Source organism: Notechis scutatus, chromosome 5 (genome assembly GCF_049901735.1).
Source record: "Notechis scutatus isolate UNSWTSFEM ecotype Mainland chromosome 5, rNotScu1.2, whole genome shotgun sequence".
NCBI classification, from domain to species: Eukaryota; Metazoa; Chordata; class Lepidosauria; order Squamata; family Elapidae; genus Notechis; species Notechis scutatus.
The window spans coordinates 15,162,926-15,182,922 of NC_142013.1; the positions used below are offsets into that span (position 1 = coordinate 15,162,926).

The following is a 19,997-nucleotide window of genomic DNA, read 5'->3' on the forward strand; positions in this document are numbered from 1 at the left end:
TGAGGAAAGGCAGACTATAAAACAAATCAAGAAGGAAGATCAATCACTGAATTCATATGTTCCAGTTATCTATGGATTGCTTATTGAATTAGCTAGTATTGGCTGGCTTCACAAAACATGTTAAGCTAGGAACCATGGCTAAGTTGAACAATGTACTAAATGGTTAAAATAAAACTGAACAACTCACAATATGGCTCAGTACAATGTGTGAAGTCAGTCAATTAGCTCCATCAAAATCAATGCACTTTCAGAGAAAGTGCTTTTAAGGCAGGATAATTCCTATATTGTGATCTTTGTTTTGGAGATCTGAAATAAAGAACAAAGTCAGAAATTCACTTTGCCCATGCCAACCTGTGTTGTGATCATTGATTCCAGGCAATAAATGTAATTTGTGACATTACAAATGCAATAGAAATGAGAATCCAATTTTGAATCCAATTTTCTCAGGTGTTGAAAAGTAAGACAAATTGAAAAGTAAAGGGAATATATTCCAAGCTTAGAAGATTATTTCTATTTTAATTTTACCATGTTCTGGCATATTTATATACATATACACATATAACCACATACAGAGAGACAGAAACGTAATAAAAGCTGAAGTTTTACTCCATTATAGCAATTTTAAAATGAATAATATGAAGGGAAAATGTACAAGGTGACTTCCTGTTCTTAAAAAAAATCCTTATCTCAAATCTGGGCAGAAATTTAATCAGGCTTATTATAAAACACTTCTCATGAAAAGTATTGGTCATTCCTTGGGCCAAAAATACTTGCAAAGGAATTTAAAAAGTTCATGATGTGTGAAACAGGCTCAGCAAGTAAAGGTTTGCAAACTAAGTACACTGGCCCTAGATATTTGGCCAGACACCAAAGAGGTTCATGAAATCAATGTCAATTATTGATCCATGTTTGACATCTCTCTGATTCAATGTGTCTCTTCTAAGTATGACCTAATCCAGGTCTAATCCATAAAATGTAGGCATACAAAAATGACACAGAACTGGGGATATCCCAACATTGCTAAATCTTACCCGCCCAAAATATTATCCAACGATTTTTAAAAATACACAATTTCTGTATGTTATCTCTACAAATGATGAAAAGGAGTAAGAGAGAGGGGGAGGGAGGAGGGGAGGGGAGAGAGAGAGAGAGAGAGAGAGAGAGAGAGAGAGAGACCAGATATTAAGGGGGTGAGAAGGCTTGTGGATAGACCAAGGGTCTTCAATGTTGGCAAGTTTAAGATTTGTGGACTTCAACTCCCAGAATTCCTGAGCTAACATGACTGGAGGAGGAATTCTGGGAGTTGAAGTCCACAAGTCTTAAAGCTGTCAAATTTGAAGACCCCCTGGGATAGACAGATGGAGAGGCAGGTCACTTTTTGTGAAAAAGAAGCGGTTTCACCATTCCGGCCAGTATCTTCGGAAGCTGGGCAGCTATCACTTCTGACATCATCTCCGGGAATTCAACACTCAGAGTCCGGGACTGAAGAAATGTGTTGAGACAGTATAAGTGAAGTTGCTTCACAAGCTATATTAAAATAAGAGGGAGAGGAGGGCAGAGGGAATGAGATGGAAATTACATCACATCGGGTCAAATGGTCCCTGACTCAAATGGCCCCGTAACCTACATTATTGTTTTGGCATATATACTGGGCAAACATGATGCGGAGCCAAATATATGATTGCTTGCTGTCGATTAATGCCATGTTTGTAATCTGTAAACCATGGTTTATTTTTATTTTTATTTTTATTTAGCAAAGGATGACTTAGAGAGGTTGTGTGAAGATAGCTGGTGTGACCTGAAGGACTTTTCGATATTGTTAATCATTGATTGACAAGTGGCAGTTTCTTAACAAAAATGTGTTAGAGCTGACTCAGTCCAAACTGACAACTGGGTAATTACTTAATAAAATCATTTGTTCAATATTATGTTATCAGTCTGAAGTTGTAATGGCTTGTTACAAAACTTAGTGTCCTTTATTCTTGCTATTTTGCTTTAAATCACTTGAGACTTTCAAGAAGAGATTGGACTGCCATTTGTCAGAAATGGTGTAGGATCTCCTGCTTAGGAGGGGGGTTGGACTAAATGACCTACAAGGTCCCTTCCAACTCTGATTATTTGTTACTAAATCTCAGTTATCTGATACAACCTGACTAAACGCTGATGAAAATTGAAGCTTATAATACTGAATCACAATTTAACCAACCACAGCATAGTTTAGGGAAGCGTTTCTTAAACTTGGTAGCTTTAAGATGTGTGGACTTCAATTCCCAGATGGCTGGAGAATTCAGGGATTTGAAACCCATATATTTTAAAGTTGCCAAGGTTGAGAAACACTGGTTTAGGGATTTGTGTGAACTAAACCCATATGGTCGATTTCCAATTCAGTGTGCCATATGAATCCAGAAAACCTCCCACAAATTATAGTTGAATTATATAGGAATGCAAGCAGAACTAGCCACTTTGGCTTACTGAAATCATTGAATACAACTCCACTTGGAGCAAGAACAACGTATGGGTACAATATTATTCATCCTAACACTTGTTTTTGGCAAAGGGAAGATCAGGGGAAGTCAAGGGCCATGCTCCAGAAATGGAATAAGGCCAGAATAAATGCTAAATACTCTACTCTGTTAATTATTCCATTTAACATTAATTAATGCCATGCAATTAAATCCAGCTGAAATGATTACAATCTGCCTAGCTCAGGAAAAAAAAATAGTCTAATTAATCCTTAAATGACAGACAAGAAGGAATTCTCAGAGCTGCGGGCTAAATTGAGAAGTTGAATATACACTCTCAAAAGAATGCCACTGTGAATTACTTTTGCATTGCTGTTAAGAAAATTGCATGAGGTCTCCAGGTGATTACCAGGTGTTGAGTTTTAACTCAAGGGATTCTTTACCTTTTAAAAACATTCAGTTAAAAAAAAGTAACTACAGTTTACTTTGCTTATACTGAAGAACTCCCTCATGAAATCACTGATTAGGGAATTCCCGAATTCGGTCACATTAAACATTGCAATCTGAAGGTAATTGTGGAAATGAGCCGCATCTAAGGCATTTGTAGTTTTGTGTAGCTCTCTAGTCTGGTCTCAGATTGTATGGCCTTCTCCATAACAGTGTTTTCAACCTCAGCAACTTCCAGAATTGAAACATGCTGGCTGGGAACTTCTGGAAGTTGAAGTCCAGACAGTGTTGAGAAGTGTTGAGTGTAGAATGTTGAGAAGTGTTGCACTATAGCAAAAGTATACAGTCTTGCAGCTTCTCTTAGAAGAATAGCTGTGGTTGGGAGGTCCTTTGCAAAAATTCATCTTGTACACACCGGTTGCATCTGTCCCGGGACCAGGGTGTCCTGTTCATAGTTGCTCACACCTTACCTACCTCTAGATAGCATTATTGCAATGTGTTCTACATTGGCCTGCCCATGAAGAGTATCCAAAAGTTTCAATTGATTGACGCTTCCAGGAGAGATATGGTGAACTAAAGATATGACTCTGTGAAAGGAGAGCTGATGACTGCTTAGATCAAGGAACCAATGAGTAAAGAGATTCCCTGAAATCTCTCTGGATAAAAAGAGGATGTGATATTGCCCACATGTGCTCCAGACATCTGCTCCTTGCAAGAGACTGCAGGACATTGGTTTTCTGTGGGTTTGAGCTCTAGAAGATTACAGAAGCAACAATCTTGCTTGCAACTGTGACAGAGACTTTTAAAGGAAATTAAGTTCCCAAATCTCATTTTCTAATAGCTGTTGGAAATTGCTTATGAGCTAATTCTAAGCTACTAAAGACCTTTGGTTTGAAAATTTGAAAATGCTGGGTGAGTCTGCTTTCAATCCTGAACAAAAGAAATTTTTAATAATAAACTTAAGAATTTAAAAGGTTTGAAAGAAATAGCAAAAAGCTAAATAAGATTTTGATTTTAGACAGTTATAAATGAACAAAGGGGTCTGGTTAAAATTGGAACATCGAAACTTTTACAATGAGATTTTGGAATTAGTTGTTAGAATAAAAACCCTTTCTTGTGGGACATAGATCCTGTTTTGATTTTTACAAAAGATAACAGAAATAAGCAATTTCATGACTTTCAAAAATTGGACAGGAGAGGAGACTAAAGTTTACAGTAAAAAAAAACATTTACAAGCCTACAAAATGTTGCAAAATATTATAAGAGTAAAAATACTGAAGGGAAATTTTTTAAAAATGGAATCAGAAAATAGTAGTCACAATAATAGCAATGTCGGTAATAAAGTCTGCTTCTATGGATAGACTATGTTCAAAATATGCTCTTAAAGAAATGGCAGATGAAGAACAAATTTTATCTAACAAGATGGAAATAGGATTGAAAATAGATTTACAATTGACAGGTCAAAAGAATAATTTAGAAAGGCGATTCTGAAATTTAACTGTGGATGATTATAATGAAATATTATTATTATGCTGATGTGGAATTTTCTTATATGTGTACACTTTTATGCTCTGCATGTTTTTGTTTCTTTTTCTAGTATTTTTTGCATTTTTATTTTTTATTTGTAACTCCAAGCATTGTTTACCTTTTGTTCCTTTTTGTTGGTTTTTTTTCCAATTGATAAAAGCAAAACAAAAATTAAATAGAAGGAAAATATGCTTCTCCACTTTCTAGAGTATCAGATAATCTGGCACAAAACAAGAGTAATATCAACAGCTCCCAAGATAGTACAAAATTATATTACATCATTATAATATAATGATAAAACAAAACTTACATCATGCATAGAGTCCATAAGCTTTGTGAGCTGGTAGAAACGTTGAGAACTGGCTACAACCCCTTTCTGTCGCAGCCCAATTGCTTTGACCAGCTCTCTGATATAACTGGATCTCATATCATCAAACTGATTTTGACTTCTGAGTCCTTCCAAAGGAACTGTGTTTTGGGAGGAAAAAAGGATATTTTACCTCAGGATCAAATTTCAAGCAACAGAAATATACTGTCTTATATTCAGTATATTCAGATTCAACAATTTTGAAACATGCATTCAACCATTTTGATTCAACCATTTTGAAACATGCATTCAACCATTTTGATTCAACCATTTTGAAACATGTATTCTTCATTAGCCAGGTTTTCAGACTTTAATGCTCGAATCAAATTCCTGTACTGATTCCTAGTAATCACGAAACAGAGGCAAACCTTTTATTGCTATTATATTTTTACCACAGATGAGGTCACAATTAAGGTGTGTGAATGAGGTGAATGAATGAGAGAACAACTCGTTGAACCAAGCATTAATCCTTGTTGCATAAATCTGAACTTATCTCTGATTATTCAAGGGCCAACTCATTCAGACATGACAAGAGAGAATTGTCCCTACAGTGCAAGCTGTTTCCCCATCCCCACCCTGGCATTACTTGCAATGTAGAAATGTTTTGGGTTTTTTTGCAAATCTCACGGAAGTGCCATACAGGTGGTCTTTGACTTATGACTATAATTGGGACTGGGATTGCCATTGTAAGCCAGTTGTAAAAAATTGTATTTGTTTTTATTTATTTAATTTGTCAATTGCTTACAAGATAATAGGAATAAGTATAAATATCAATAAGAATACAGGAAATAGATAAGAATAAATGGAGACAATAGGACAGGGACGGTAGGCACGATGGTGCGCTTATACAGGCCCCTTACAGACCTCCTAGGAATGGGGTGAGGTCAAGAGTGGATAGTTTAAGATTAAAGAAGTGAGAGTTAGAGGATGTAATAACAGAGTCAGGTAGGGCATTCCAGGCATTGACCACTCTGTTGCTGAAGTCGTACTTTCTGCAATCAAGTTTGGAGCGGTTTACATTGAGTTTGTATCTGTTGTGTGCTCTTGGATTGTTGAAATTGAAGTAGTGAGTAGTGAGACGTCATGAAATGTCACATGACCACGCCACCTTATGAAGCAATCCCAGCATTCTTCACTGTTGATGGTAAGTGAACACCCACCCAGTGGTGGGCTGCAACTGGTTTAATAACTGCCTAATGCGCAGCATTCAAAATACACCAGTTTGAAGCTCAGCTGCTTACTTTCTAGGGCTGCCCCTGTAAATAGGATACAAAGAAGAAGGGGGAGAAAAGACAGGTGTGGCTTACTTGTATTCAAGAGGAGTAGGGCTTTCATGCAAAGGAACTCTTCACAGCTTACTTGTAGCTTGACAAACTCTTGCGGAATTTGCCACATGGACAGGCACAGGGAATAGAATGATGATTCTTTCATCCTCTGTCTTACGCATCACCCAGAAAAAAAAAAGCCAAAGCTAAAAAAATTAAGTATCAAACCTGTGGGGAACTTAAAGGCCCTCACTTTGCAATATAGTACTACTTGGAATACAATTCTTACAGCAAGCCAGAATCAGGATTCAGTGACAAGAAGACTGAGCTGGATTGTCTTAAACCAACCTTTTCCAACCTGGAGAACCAGCCTTCTTTCCTTGGGAAGAGGCTGCATTATGTATTCTTGTAGACTTCAAGCTTGTTTACCTAAATAGATCCCCATTCCAATAATAACCCAGAAGCTTAGAGTTATAAAGGTACAGTTATAAACTTACAACCTTTGTTCAGTGACTGTTCGAAGTTACAAAGGCAACAGAAAAAAAAAAGACTTATGAACATTTTTCACTTAAGAATGTTGGAGGTAATATCCATCTGGTTCAGTTCCAAGCTGGGAGAAAGACATTAGAAACATGGAGGATGCTTGGAAAGATGGTTTAATGATGAAACGGAGCCACATGGATGGTTCCGGTGCAGCTGACCACATGGAGTTGAGAGTAGGGGGTATTTATACCTTCTCTTTGCACTTGAACTTCCTGTTCCTGTGCAAGAACAGGTGTTCTATTGGCTGTTGTCAGACTCCCATGGAGGCCATGTGCAAATCCTAGGAGTTTGTCTGAGCTAAGTTTGGTTGATGTTTGTTGGGGGTGATGCAAATGAGATGATGCAATGAAGGGGCTTGTGTTCTGAAAGGGTGTTGGGAAATTCCTATTATGGCTGAGGGCTAATCCTATTCTTTGTTAGATCTTGGGTGAGGGTATTTGCTTATGAATAGAGCTAGTTGTCTCTTTATCTCTTAAGTGCTGACATCTGCTGAAGCCTATTAAGAAAGGTGGGGGCTGCTTTCCCCCTCCAAAAAACTTCTCATTCAGGGAAATATAATATTCTGCCTTTTTAATATTTCTCAAAATATTTATTCTTCTAGGAGAGGGGTGGGTACTAACTTTCTATAGGACCATTGCAGCATTTCAGTAGTTATGTGATCAAAATTTTGCTCAAGTGTGGAGGTAAATTGAGGGCTGCTACTTGTATATTTTTTAATAAGTTGCAGGAAACAAGTCAGAAAAAGCACATGCCTAATAAAACAAAAAGAATTTAAGTATATTGACTTTTGATTAGTCACAATTTAATTTTTCTGTTATTTTTCATATTTCTGGATTTTCTGAAAACATTTTGCCTATTGTACTTAGCAGATAATATAGTCTGCTGGAAGTTGTAGTACGTATCAGAAGTAGTTTTTTTTATATATAAGCTCGGCTTATTTGACATATGTATATCTCTATATACATAATATTCTGTCGTTCTTGTCCAGGAGCAATACAATAATGAACTGCATCAGAAGAGGACCAACAAAGAAAAAAAAATGGGATTCTGAAGGTCATTCATTTGAACCGGGCTATGGCACAATGCTAATTGTGACTGATATTGCCTTCTAACTACAAGAATCTGAGCTGTACTCAGATCTAGCCATTATTTTGAAGACCCAAGAGGTTTCTTATGACTTTAGGATACTTTTATTAATCAGAATAACAGAATAACAGAATTGGAAGGGACTGCAGAGGCCTTCTTGTTAGGCAGGAAACCCTCTACCATTTCAGACAAATGGTTATCCAATCTCTTCTCAAAAACTTCCAGTGTTGGAGCATTCACAATGTCTGGAGGCAAGTTGTTCCACGGATTAATTGTTCTAACTGTCAAAGAAATCTCTCTTTAGTTCTAGACTGTTTCTCACCTTGATTAGTTTCCATCCATTGCTTCTTATCTTGCCTTCAGGTACTTTGGAGAATACGTTGACTCTTTTTTCTTTGTGGCAATCCCTTAGATATTTGAACACTGCTATCCTGTCACCCTAGTTTTTCTTTTCATTAAATTAGACATGCCCAATTTTTTAAACTGTTCTTCCTATGTTTTACCCTCCAGTCCTCTAATCATCTTTGTTGCTCTTCTCTGCACTCTTTCTAAAATCAAGCAGGTTCCCTCACCAGGATCTCTCCTGGTCTGAGACAGTCAAAGATCAATGCACTGCACATAAGCTGCTCATAGGAATATTATACAATTAATATAATGCATCAAAATCCAAGTAACTTCTAAAACCTACATAGCCATGCACTTACATCCGAGTCCACTAATTTAAAACTGCTTTTTGCTAATGAATCAGCCACCTCAACAAATGAAAACTCTGCTTTATTTGTCACAATAATTCATTGTCTTGATAATAGTTCCCTAATTCCTAACACACTCTTAATATTACACTGGAGAATTACTTGAATTACTTTTATGACAACACTGTGCTGTTAAACCATTTCAGATACTTAGAGCAAGAGTCTTCAAACTTGGCAAGTTTAAGACTTGTGGACTTCAACTCCCATAATTCCTGAGCTAACATGACTGGAGGAGGAATTCTGGGAGCTGAAGTCCACAAGTCTTAAAACTGTCAAGTTTGAAGACCCCTGACTTAAAGCTACAACTTGGGAGAAATAAGGAAAGCAAGAGAAAAATCTAACATTAATAATGATTTTGGATTTTTTTAATTGGAATGTCATTGTTTATCTTTTATTTTGAATTGTTGGCCCCATTTAAATCTTTATAAATACAAAAATAGGCTATTAATTGAAGAAGAAAAAATCACGTACAACACCATAAATCATACTTACTCATTTAATATTAGATCAGGAGCAAAGTACAACATTTGACCACTGACATGCTTATATGATCTCCATCCCATCGCAAAGACCATTAGACTCATCCATGAATACTGGATAAGAGTTATCTGGTCATCAATATGTAAGTTCCGGAATCCTGGAAAGAAAGAAAAAAGGAAAAGGGATGTTAAATATATAATTAGTTTTTGTCACACTTTTCGTTTACTATTACGTATGACGTGAAGACTCCCCTCACTTAGTTTCCACTAGGTCAGTCTTTCAGAATTGGCAACTTTAAGATGAGTGGACTTCAACTCCCAGAATTCCCTAGCCAGGATGCTGGGGGAGTTGAAGTCTTCTGGTTGTTGAAGTCTACTTACTTTAAAATGGCCAAAGTTGTATTGTTACTACAGAAGAATTTATACATACTTAGGAAATAAGAGGACCAAAGTATAATGTCCTTTTTCTCCTGGCTCAGAATTCATACAGAAACAGTAATTAGGGTGCAGCTGAGAGTGACATTAAATCCAGGAATCAACCGAAAACAAGTTATATTGTATAATTAAAAATAGTATCTTTTAGTCACTCCCAACTCCTACATAAGATGTCTCCTCTAGTCATTCAGATTCATACTTAATGCTTGCAAAGATGAAATGGCAAGCAAGGTTGTACTACAGTTAGCAATGAAGTTTCTTCAAACACCTAATATGTGACTTGACTATTTTGGCAAAGTTTTAAGCAGGTAGCAGAGTCATTCTTCAAGACAAATGAATCCTTCAATTCTTTACTTATTCACAGCAGCAATCGGAAACGAAACCAAGGTGAACTAAACATTGTTACGAATGAAGGCAAATAGGATTACAATATGATATTTTCCCATCATTGTTCTAAAGTAAACTATATAATCAAAGTCAAATAGTCATATGTAGATTTCCAAAAATCTAAGCCATCTCACTTAACAGCACTCTATATATGCCTACTGTTGTATTAATAAAACATCTGAAACATAACAATACTTTATAAGGATATCTCTTACTAGCTTAGATTTTAAATCATTGAAGTTTTTAAAAACAACATTGTCTTGGCTCCAATTACTGAGAGTCTCTTGTAAGCCAAAATATGGACTAGAATGGTTGAATTCAACCCATCAAGATTCTGTTGACTGGTCCTGCATTTTAACATTTTATATCACCCAGGCTATAACTCCTGTCATCCTTATCCATCATGTCAGCTAGCCAAAGTGGGTGTTGACAATGGGAATTCTTATCCAACTTACGTAGTTTAGAAAGCTGGCCTTTATCAAAAGCTGAGTGATGTTATCCAGAAAAGCTATTTACCATCATCAGCCCTGTTTTATGGGATTCTATTAAATGCTACTTTTAAAATTTGTTATCAAAAGGTAATATTTAACTATAATTGGAATCTGCCAGTGTTCCTGCTTCAGTCTTAATACTGTAAATGGATACATTTCTTTCTTTCTTTATTTAATTTGTCAGTCGCTTACAAAATAATAGGTATAAGTATAAACATGAGTAAGAATACAGAAAATAGGTACGATTAAATGGGGACAATAGGACAGGGATGGGAGGCATGATGGTGCACTTATGCATGCCCCTTAAATGCAGAACACACAGATAAAAAACCAGACAAGGTATGGAAAGACTCAATATGAGAAAAGCAATTAGATGAAACCCAATCACTAGCTGCAACATGCCTATTTCTGCTCAAAATCTTGGGACATTTGTCTCGTTACAAAATGGCATCTATCTCCTTAAAGTGATCTGTTGCTGGATAGCTTAGGTAAAAGGAGTCTCTACGGAGTTTACTCCGCTAGTTGTTTCCCACTATAGTGGGCGATGCTCATCTTGGCCATTTCAAGGCCAGCACTGTCCGAAGACATTTCCATAGTCATGTGGCCAGCTTGACATCTTCTTTCTTCTTCTTCTCCTTTTCCTTCTTCTGCCATATCTGTCATCGGACGTTGGCGATCATTCTGGCAATCTTATTTTTTTATCAATAGCCGCATGAAAAAGTGCTGTTGAGTTTTGTCCAAACCAGTCCCTTTGATTTTGAAGCCATAATGTTCTTCTTCTGCCTGGACCTTGTTTGCCTTCAATCTTTCCTTGGAGGATTAAGTGAAGCATGCCGTATTTTTCTGGGTGTCACATCACCTGTCCAAAATATTCTAACTTTTGCTTTTTTACGGTTTCGATTATTTCCCTTGGCTTTCCCAGGCGGCTTATTACCTCCTCATTTCTGATTTTGTCACCCCAACTTATATGTAGCAACCGCCTGTAAATCCTCATGACATCATAGAGCGCTATTATCTTCCCATCAAAGTGGTACCTATTTATCTACTCACATTTGCATGCTTTTGAACTGCTAGGTTGGCAGGAGCTGGGGCAAGGACAGGAGCTCATACTATTGCGTGGTGCTCAGACCTCAAACTTGGTCTGCTAGCTTGACAAACCCAGTGTCTTAACTGCTGAGATATCACACTGTCTGATAAGCTGGATAGCTTATGCCACTAAAAATTCTGAAAAACCATTTCTTATAATCAAAACTCTAGTGGTATCCATTCTGAACCAACCTTTCCCAAACTGATATTCTTCAGCTGTGTCATACTACTAATTAACATTGTGTATCAGATTTATATTTCTCACTTCATTCAAGAGCTCAAGATGGTATATAAAGTGCTCTGCTTTCCTATTTTTTCCCCCACGGTAATACTGTGTGATAAGCTGGGCTTCCAAAGAGGGAATGGTCCAAAATCACTCACTGAACCTCTGGGGCTGAGAGTGGACTAGACTTGACTTTCCTCGTTCCTGGACCAACATCTCAACTACCAGATCAACAGCTGTGCTTCATTGGGATACTTTTAATAGAATAGAGCTAGAAGGGGCCTTGGAGGTCCTCTAGTCCAACCCCCTGCTTAAGCAGGAGACCCTATACCATTTCAGACAAGTGGCTGTCCAGTCTCTTCTTTGAAACCTCCAGTGTTGGAGCACCCATAACTTCTGAAGGCAAACTGTTCCACAGGTTAATAGTTCTCACTGTTAGGAAATTTCTCCTTAATTCCAGATTGCTTCTCTCCTTGATTAGCTTCCATCGTTTCTTGTCCTGCCCTCTGGTACTTTGGAAAATATGCTTCTTCTTTGTGGCAGCCCCTCAAATACTGGAAACCTGCTATCAGGTCCTCTCTACTCCTTCTTTTCTCTAGACTAACCATACCCAGTTCCTGCAACCTTCTTCATATGTTTTAGTCTCCAGGCCTTAAATTGTTTTAGTTGCTCTTCTCTGCACTTTTTCTAAAGTCTGGACATATTTTTTTGTGGTGTTGCGACCAAAATTGGATGCAGTATTCCAGGTGTGGTCTCACTAAGGTAGCAAGGTAGTAAGATGGTAGGTGTTGTTCTCAGATTGTAATATAGGTTTCAATTAATTCTTGATACTGTTTTGAAGCTAAATATACCTAACTCTTTCCTCCTTTCTTCCCAGACTTGATCTCTTGGTTTATCACCCTTATGTGGAACCCAAAATATAATTTGTGTGTGTGTGTATGTGTGTATGTATATATATATATAAGGTAAAGGTTCCCCTCGCACATATGTGCTAGTTGTTTCTGACTCTAGGGGGTGGTGCTCATCTCCATTACAAAGCCTAAGATCCAGCGCTGTCTGAAGATGTCTCCGTGGTCATGAGGCCTGCCTGACTAAACGCCAAAGCACAGAACGCTGTTACCTTCCCACCAAAGTGGTCCCTATTTTTCTACTTGCATTTTTACATGCGTTTGAACTGCTAGGTTGGCAGAAGCTGAGACAAGTAACAGGAGCTCAGTCCATTACATGGCGCTAGGGATTCGAACCGCCAAACTGCTGACCTTTCTGATTGACAAGCTCAGCATCTGAGCCACTGAGCCACCACGTCCCAAGTCCCTCTCCCTCCCTCCCTCCCTCCCTCTCTCTTCCCCTCCCTCAAATAACATTTTATTTTTTGTAAAAAAAAAACGATTGATTATGGCGTCCAATGATTTGTCAGCATTCTTCATAAACAACATTGCTCAGAACTGCACACAGTGCCCTGAAAACAATGGAACCAACATCATTTCCAACATTTCCAACATCAAAAGATCCTTCTTACCTGGTAATGACTTGGACCACTTGACTACACAGAGGAGCTGCCTCTCACACAGGTGATTGAGGCTGGTCAACAAAGCACTTGGAGTTTCTGGTTTTGTGTTATCATAACCTGCGTAGACAACTTCTGGCTCAATGCTTTGTAAGACAGTGATCAGTGGAGGGATAAATTGGATGTCTTGGCTTGGTGAAAAAGAAAGCCTCTGCACCAATGTTTGGCTTTCATTTGGAAGGGCTGCTGGCTGTTGGAGTGCGACAACATCTAAGGCTCTTAGCATCTTGACCTTATTAAACTTCTTAAACTTTCGACCTGCAATCCAAGGATATAAGTGTTAGAAGAAACATAAGCACAAAGCAAATAAAATGTCACGATCTGTAGAATATGCCATTTAGTTCAATAAGCAAGGTATTGACACCATCACAATGCACTTTAAAAGTGGACCAAATGCCCTACGTTCTGGGTTAATAATAAACCAAGCCAGGATATCTCCTGGGTGTATCTCATAAATAGTTTGCCCCTTGTCTCAACCTATCTGTGAAACCACAGCCATCTCCTTCTCTCTATTTGAAACTTACCTGATGCAAATAGCTATGATGAGAAAAGGAAGGTGCTCTGGTCTTCATGAGACTCTGCAGAAACAGCATTGTGGATGAACTTGACTAACAATGGTTGCTTATCTCTTGAGCATTTAATATTCTAATATTGTCAATGGAACCAGGAAGGTTGACGAGGCTACCTCTATCATTGGCCACTCCCAAGGACATTTTTATTTTATCTATTTTTTGATGTCCGCTGCCATCAGGAGTTCCCCTGGCTATTGCTGAGATTTTTGGAAATTAAAGACCAAATACCTGGCAAGCTTCCCAATTGCAGTAGCTAATCTAGACACATTCTGTTCACAGACTAAAAACATGGAATAGCAACCAATAATCTTGGTTCAGAATGCAAGGCCAACAGCCATAGTCAACATGAGGAATCTTGTCGGATGATGGAACCTAAAGCTCAGCATCATTTGAGGACCAAAGGGTCTCAATCTCTGGAGAAAGTTTGCGCACTGCCACCACACCTGTAATAAATACTACAATTTTCTTTTCTGGAAACAAAACTTACATACAAGTTTCTGAACATAGCAACAGATTTATGTTTGGAACAGGTCTCCCAACTCTGAAGTAATGAGGGAGGAGGGAATGAAGGAAGATGTTTTAGGGAATGGATGAGTTTGCTCAGTGGCATGAGAGAGCAACTAGGGAAAATATTAAAATATTAAGCAGTTGGAGTAGAAGACCCCACAGGCAATATCAAAACTTCCCATTGAATAGGGAACATAATGAGCACTAATTAAACTGTTGGGTGCAAAATAACTGTTGGCTTGTACTTTAAATTTACTTTGGTGGCCACATATGTACTTCATCTGTTGGTTGTGCTTTTTCATGATTGCTTAGCCGCCCAGAGTCACCATGGTGAAATCAGCGGCCATAGGAAGTGAATTCAATGAAATGGAATGGAATGGAACAAATAACCAGATAGTTGTGATGAGACTTAGGTTAGATGGCTGGTGGGACTCCACGCCTCTTGGTTAGCAACAATGTGCAGTTAATCTTACGACTCTGAATCTTTAAAGACTGCCATCTTAACAAATCTTCCAAAGAATAAACTCCAAAGCAAAGAGTGATATCTCTTTCTGGGAAAATTGTGCTGGACTAGTCTAAAGTCAGGGGAAAAAAATAAAACCCACAATGATGTTAGATTCAAGTGGCACATGGAATAATGTGGGGTGGAAATGGAATAATGACCTATGGATATGTACCCATAAATATCTTTAACCTTATCAGAAGGGAGGGATGCAAATCAGTCAACCCATATACTGTACTTTTTTGACTTTCATTCTGTCACCAAAGAGACATCTTGATATCTGGCTTGCTGTCGACCTTTCGAAGAAGACCAGACTAGAAAACCAAAATTATGAATACTAATATCCTTAGTATTACTAAAACCAAAGCTATGAATACTTTTAATATAAAGTTGCAGTAACAGAATCTGGTTAGTCACCCTTTATCTTGGTGTGACTGAAATGCTTCCTCAAATTACATTTCTGCCCAGGACTCAGATTTCGTTTATCTGCCTGTTACCTTGGTCGGGGGTTCTTCCTCTTTATAAAATGATTCATTCTTCCCATTACACTGGCTCATCAAACAACCCTTTGAATCGCTAATGCTTAAATTCAAGCTCAGGCAACCAGTAGAAACACTGAATAATATTGATTAATCTCAGCCAGCCAACCCTGAGTTTCTTTTAGTGCTTCTTACTCCCTGGCTAACCAAGGTGGCATTCTGCCAAGTATTGCTGAACACACCTTACTATCAAGCTTTAAGGGGTGCATTAATGTCCCAGTGGGTTCTGCTGGTGAAAAAAATGGCCCCCAAAGCTGATTTTATTGTTGGAGGGAAAAATCCAGAGGTAGGTATTCAGCAGGTTCTGACTGGTTCTGGAGAACCGGTAGAGGAAATTTTGAGTAGTTCGGAGAACCGGCAAGTACCACCTCTGGCTGGCCCCGCCCTCATCTATTCTCTGCCTCCTAAGTCCCAGCTGATTATCTGGGTCTTCTTTTGTTGCTCTGCACAGGAGAATGGAGCTGGAAAGCAGGTTAGTGGGGTAGGGAGGGAAGGGAATGAGGATTTTGCAGTATCCTTCCCCTGGAGTGGGGTGGGAATGGAGATTCTACAGTAACCTTCCCCTGCCATGCCCATCAAGCCACGCCCACAGAACTGGTAGTAAAAAAAAAAATTGAATCCCACCACTGGAAAAAGCTTTCTCTCTCAAGCTGGTGACAGCTCTCTGCAGCCAAGCTGAAAGGAATATGGCAAACTCAGCTGCCATTTTAATGGCTCTAGGTAGAAAAATTGCAGTCAAATGAACACCCACATTAAAAAGAAATTAAATTAAAAAGAAATATTTGTCCTCTCACATTTTAGATCTACTCTCTCAAACATTCTTCTGAAAGATGCAAGGAAGAAATATCCTCAAAAATGTACATAGAACAGAACAACAGGTTTGGAAGGGACCTTGGAGGTCTTCTAGTCCACCCCCTAGAGTATTTGAGACAAATGGCTGCCCAATCTCTTTTTAAAATCTCCTGGGGATGGAACACCCACGACTTCTGGAGGCAAGCCATTCCACTGCTTTAATTGTTCTCACTTTCAGAAAATTCCGAATTTGGGATACCTTGGTTTCTTTAACAGTGATGGTGGTGGTGGGGGGGGAGGAAGGAGATTTATAACAGTCTTCCAAAATAATTCATACTGGATTTATCCCCTTTCTCCTTCAGCTCTCCACCCATTTCCATCAGGAAGAAAGGGAAGTGAAAATAAACTGCATCAGACAATTCATCCTAAGCAAACTTGTACTGCTAGATGTGCATAATCTTTGCAGCAGGTGAAAAAAATGTTTAGCAATTTGTTATTTCCTGACAGAAGACCATGATTCTGCCTGCAAGGTCACCCTGCCCCTGTAGTTTTCTAAAGCAGAGCGCTTTGTGTTCATTCCAGAAGGAGTGTACCCAGGCTGAGAAAACAAAGCAGAGTGATATATTAAGTTTTCAATGTGGAATCTGAAGTAACATCTTGTTAAAAATCTGACTTGGGAAACTAAGTCAGCTCTAAGCTAGAGATTCCTCCTATATTTATATTTTTCCAGCAGACATATTTATCTACTTTGGATGGACATTTGATTGAAAGAGCTCCTTTCTATGTTTCTATTTGCAGGAACCTTTTTTTTCCTTGCGCATCACTTTGATGTCCCAATCTCCAGTTGGAGAACTACCTTATACAACAGGGGTGGGAAACACCTCTGTGTTTTTATGACTTGCAGACTTCAGCTCCGTGGTTTCTTCCCCAAACCCCAAAAACTTTAACCTTAGACTGTCCATTATTGACCTCATCCTTTTCCTAAGAGGTCTGTAGGGGGCATGCATAAGCACACCTACGTGCTTACCGTCCCTGTCCTGTTATTCCCTTTTATTTTTCTTATACGTATCTATTTCATGTATTCATAACTATGTTTATACTTATACCTGTTATCTTATAATGTTCACCACATTATGAAAAAGATGTTGAGATTCTAGAAAAAGTACAGAGAAGAGCAAAAAGTACAGAGAAGGATGATTAGGGGACTGGAGACTAAAACATACAATGAACGGTTGCAGGAACTGGGCTTGGCTAGTCTAGTAAAGAGAAGGACCAGGGGACACATGATAGCAGTCTTCCAATATTTGAGGGGCTGCCACAGAGAGGAAGGGCTCAAGCTATTTTCTAAAGCGCCTGTAGGCCAGACAAGGAATAATGGATGGAAACTGAACAAGGAGAGATTTTAACCTGGAAATAAGGAGAAACTTTCTGACAGTGAGAACAATCAACCCATGGAACAGAAGTTGCCCTCGGAAGTTGTAGGAGCGCCATCACTTGAGACCTTCAAGAAGAGATTGGACTGCCATTTGTCAGAAATGGTGTAGGGTCTCCCGCTTGGGCGGGGGATTGGACTAGATGACCTACAAGGTCCCTTCCAACTCTGATTATCTGTTAAATCTGTTATAATTGCTTGACAAATAAAATAAATAAATAAATATAATTCCTGAGCCAGCCAGGAATTCTGGGAGTTGAAGTCCACAAATCATTAAAGGGACCATAGTTCCTCAGCTCTGTTCTACAGGGAGCCCTTGACTCAGAGTTTCACTCAGCACCCCCAGAGTCACGTGATGAAAATTTGGGTGCTTGGCAACCAGCATGTACTGTATTTACAGGGCCCTGGGAACATGCACCATTTGCAACCTTTCCCAGCTGGATTTCGATAAGCAAAGTCAATGGATTGGTGGGGAGCCAAATTTGATTAACAACTTCAGTACCTGCATTGCTTAACAACTGCCCTACTTAGCAACAGAAATTCTAGTTCCCAAGTATGGCCTTAAATTTAGGTCAGTACTGAACTGGACATCTATCGCATGAACAGCATGTCTTCAACTGCTGTTATTCAACCCCAAGCTAAGGGAGGGAGGGGAAAAAATGGGTGCAAAAATAGACTTAATTAAATAGGATCACAATTAGAATACCTGTTGATAACCACAACCACCACGGAAAACTATACAATCAGCTGGTTACATTATTCATTGATGTAAGCAATTCTGGAATGCTGTGGAGGCAGAGATCAAAAGGAGCAGAAAACAACCAAGGGGTTATTGTGTATGGCAAGCTAATCTTGCACCATTATTCTCAGCTCTCAAAGAGTCCTATTTTCAACCTTGGAGATTTCCAATCATCTAATAGAATAACAGAGTTGGAAGGGACCTTGGAGGTCTTCTAGTCCAACCCCGTGCTCAGGCAGGAAACCCTATATCATTTCCGACAATTGGTTGTTCAGACTCTTATTAAAAACCTCCAGTGTTGGAGCACCCACAACTTCTGGAGACAAGTCGTTCCACTCATTAATTGTTCTGTAGGTGGCTCAGTGTCTAAGAGGCTGAGCTTGTCGATTAGAAAGGTCAGCAGTTTGGCGGTTCGAATCCCTAGCGCCGCATTAACAGAGTGAGCTCAGATAACAAATAACAGATAATCAGAGTTGGAAGGGACCTTGTAGGTTATCTAGTCCAACCCCCCGGCCAAGCGGGAGACCCTATACCATTTCTGACAAATGGCAGTCCAATCTCTTCTTGAAAGTCTCAAGTGATGGCACTCCCATAAGTTCCGAGAGCAAGATGTTCCATGGTTTGATTGTTCTCACTGTCAGAAAGTTTCTCCTTATTTCCAGGTTAAATCTCTCCTTGTTCAGTTTCCATCCATTATTCCTTGTCTGGCCTACAGGCGCTTTAGAAAATAGCTTGACCCCTTCCTCTCTGTGGCAGCCCCTCAAATATTGGAAGACTGCTATCATGTCCCCCCTGGTCCTTCTCTTTACTAGACTAGCCAAGCCCAGTTCCTGCAACCGTTCATTGTATGTTTTAGCTTCCAGTCCCCTAATCATCCTGGTTGCTCTTCTCTGTACTTCTTCTAGAGTCTCAACATCTTTTTTATAATGTGGTGAACAAAACTGGATGCAGTACTCTAGGTGTGGTCTTACTAAGGCTTTATAGAGTGGTATTAGTACTTCCCTTTACTTGTCCCAGCTTCTGCCAACCTAGCAGTTTGCAAGCACGTACAAATTCAAGTAGAAAAATAGGGATCTCTTTGGTGGGAAGGAAATAGCATTCCGTGCGCCTTCGGCATTTAGTCATGCCGGCCACATGACCACAGAGATGTCTTTGGACAGTGCTGGCTCTTCGGCTTTGAAACAGAGATGACCACTGCCCCCTAGAGTCAGGAATGACTAGCACGTATGTGCGAGGGGAACTTTTACCTTTTACTAGGTAATTATCTCCTTCTCTCCTTGGTTAATTTTCACTCATTGCTTCTTGTGTTGCCTTCAGATTCTTTGGAGAATAGGTTGACTCTCTCTTCTTTATGGCAACCCTTTAGATATTGGAACACTGCTATTATGTCACCTCTAGTCCTTCTTTTCATTAAACTAAACATACTAATTCTAGCAACCATTCTTTGTATGTTTTACTTTCCAGTTCCCTAATCATCTTGGTTATTCTCTTCTGTACTCTTTCTAGAGTCTAGAATCTCCCTGAGCGGACTGAAGTTCATTAGATCCACAGGAAAGATTTTCAAAAATAACACTCTGAGTCTAATACTTGCTGCATTACTCATACATATATTCTATACTTGGATTCTTTCCTTTTATTTGTAAGTAAGGAGGTCACCCTTCACCTAGATTTTAGAGCGTACACAGAATTGGTTGTTCACTGCAAGAAGTAAATATATTCTGGTAGCAGGAAAGTACATATGCTGGAAGTTCCATACTTCGCAAGAGTAACTGGCCATACAATATACTTTTTAAGAGT

At 38.9% G+C, this 19,997-nt stretch overlaps 1 protein-coding gene across 2 annotated transcripts in view; it reads right to left on the reverse strand.

Annotated features, from left to right (window-relative positions):
- Positions 1-496: 496 nt before the first annotated feature.
- The window catches only part of PGR (progesterone receptor), a 93,568-nt gene continuing 74,067 nt past the window's right edge, over positions 497-19,997 (reverse strand). For both annotated transcript variants that reach the window (XM_026675603.2, XM_087966178.1), the window contains exons 4-8: positions 13,070-13,375; positions 8,942-9,086; positions 6,111-6,241; positions 4,747-4,904; positions 497-1,527 (exon numbers count right to left, since the gene is read on the reverse strand). In XM_026675603.2, the coding sequence (XP_026531388.2) occupies positions 1,372-1,527; positions 4,747-4,904; positions 6,111-6,241; positions 8,942-9,086; positions 13,070-13,375 (896 nt within the window). In that variant the 3' untranslated portion in view covers positions 497-1,371. The remainder of the gene's footprint in view (positions 1,528-4,746; positions 4,905-6,110; positions 6,242-8,941; positions 9,087-13,069; positions 13,376-19,997) is intronic.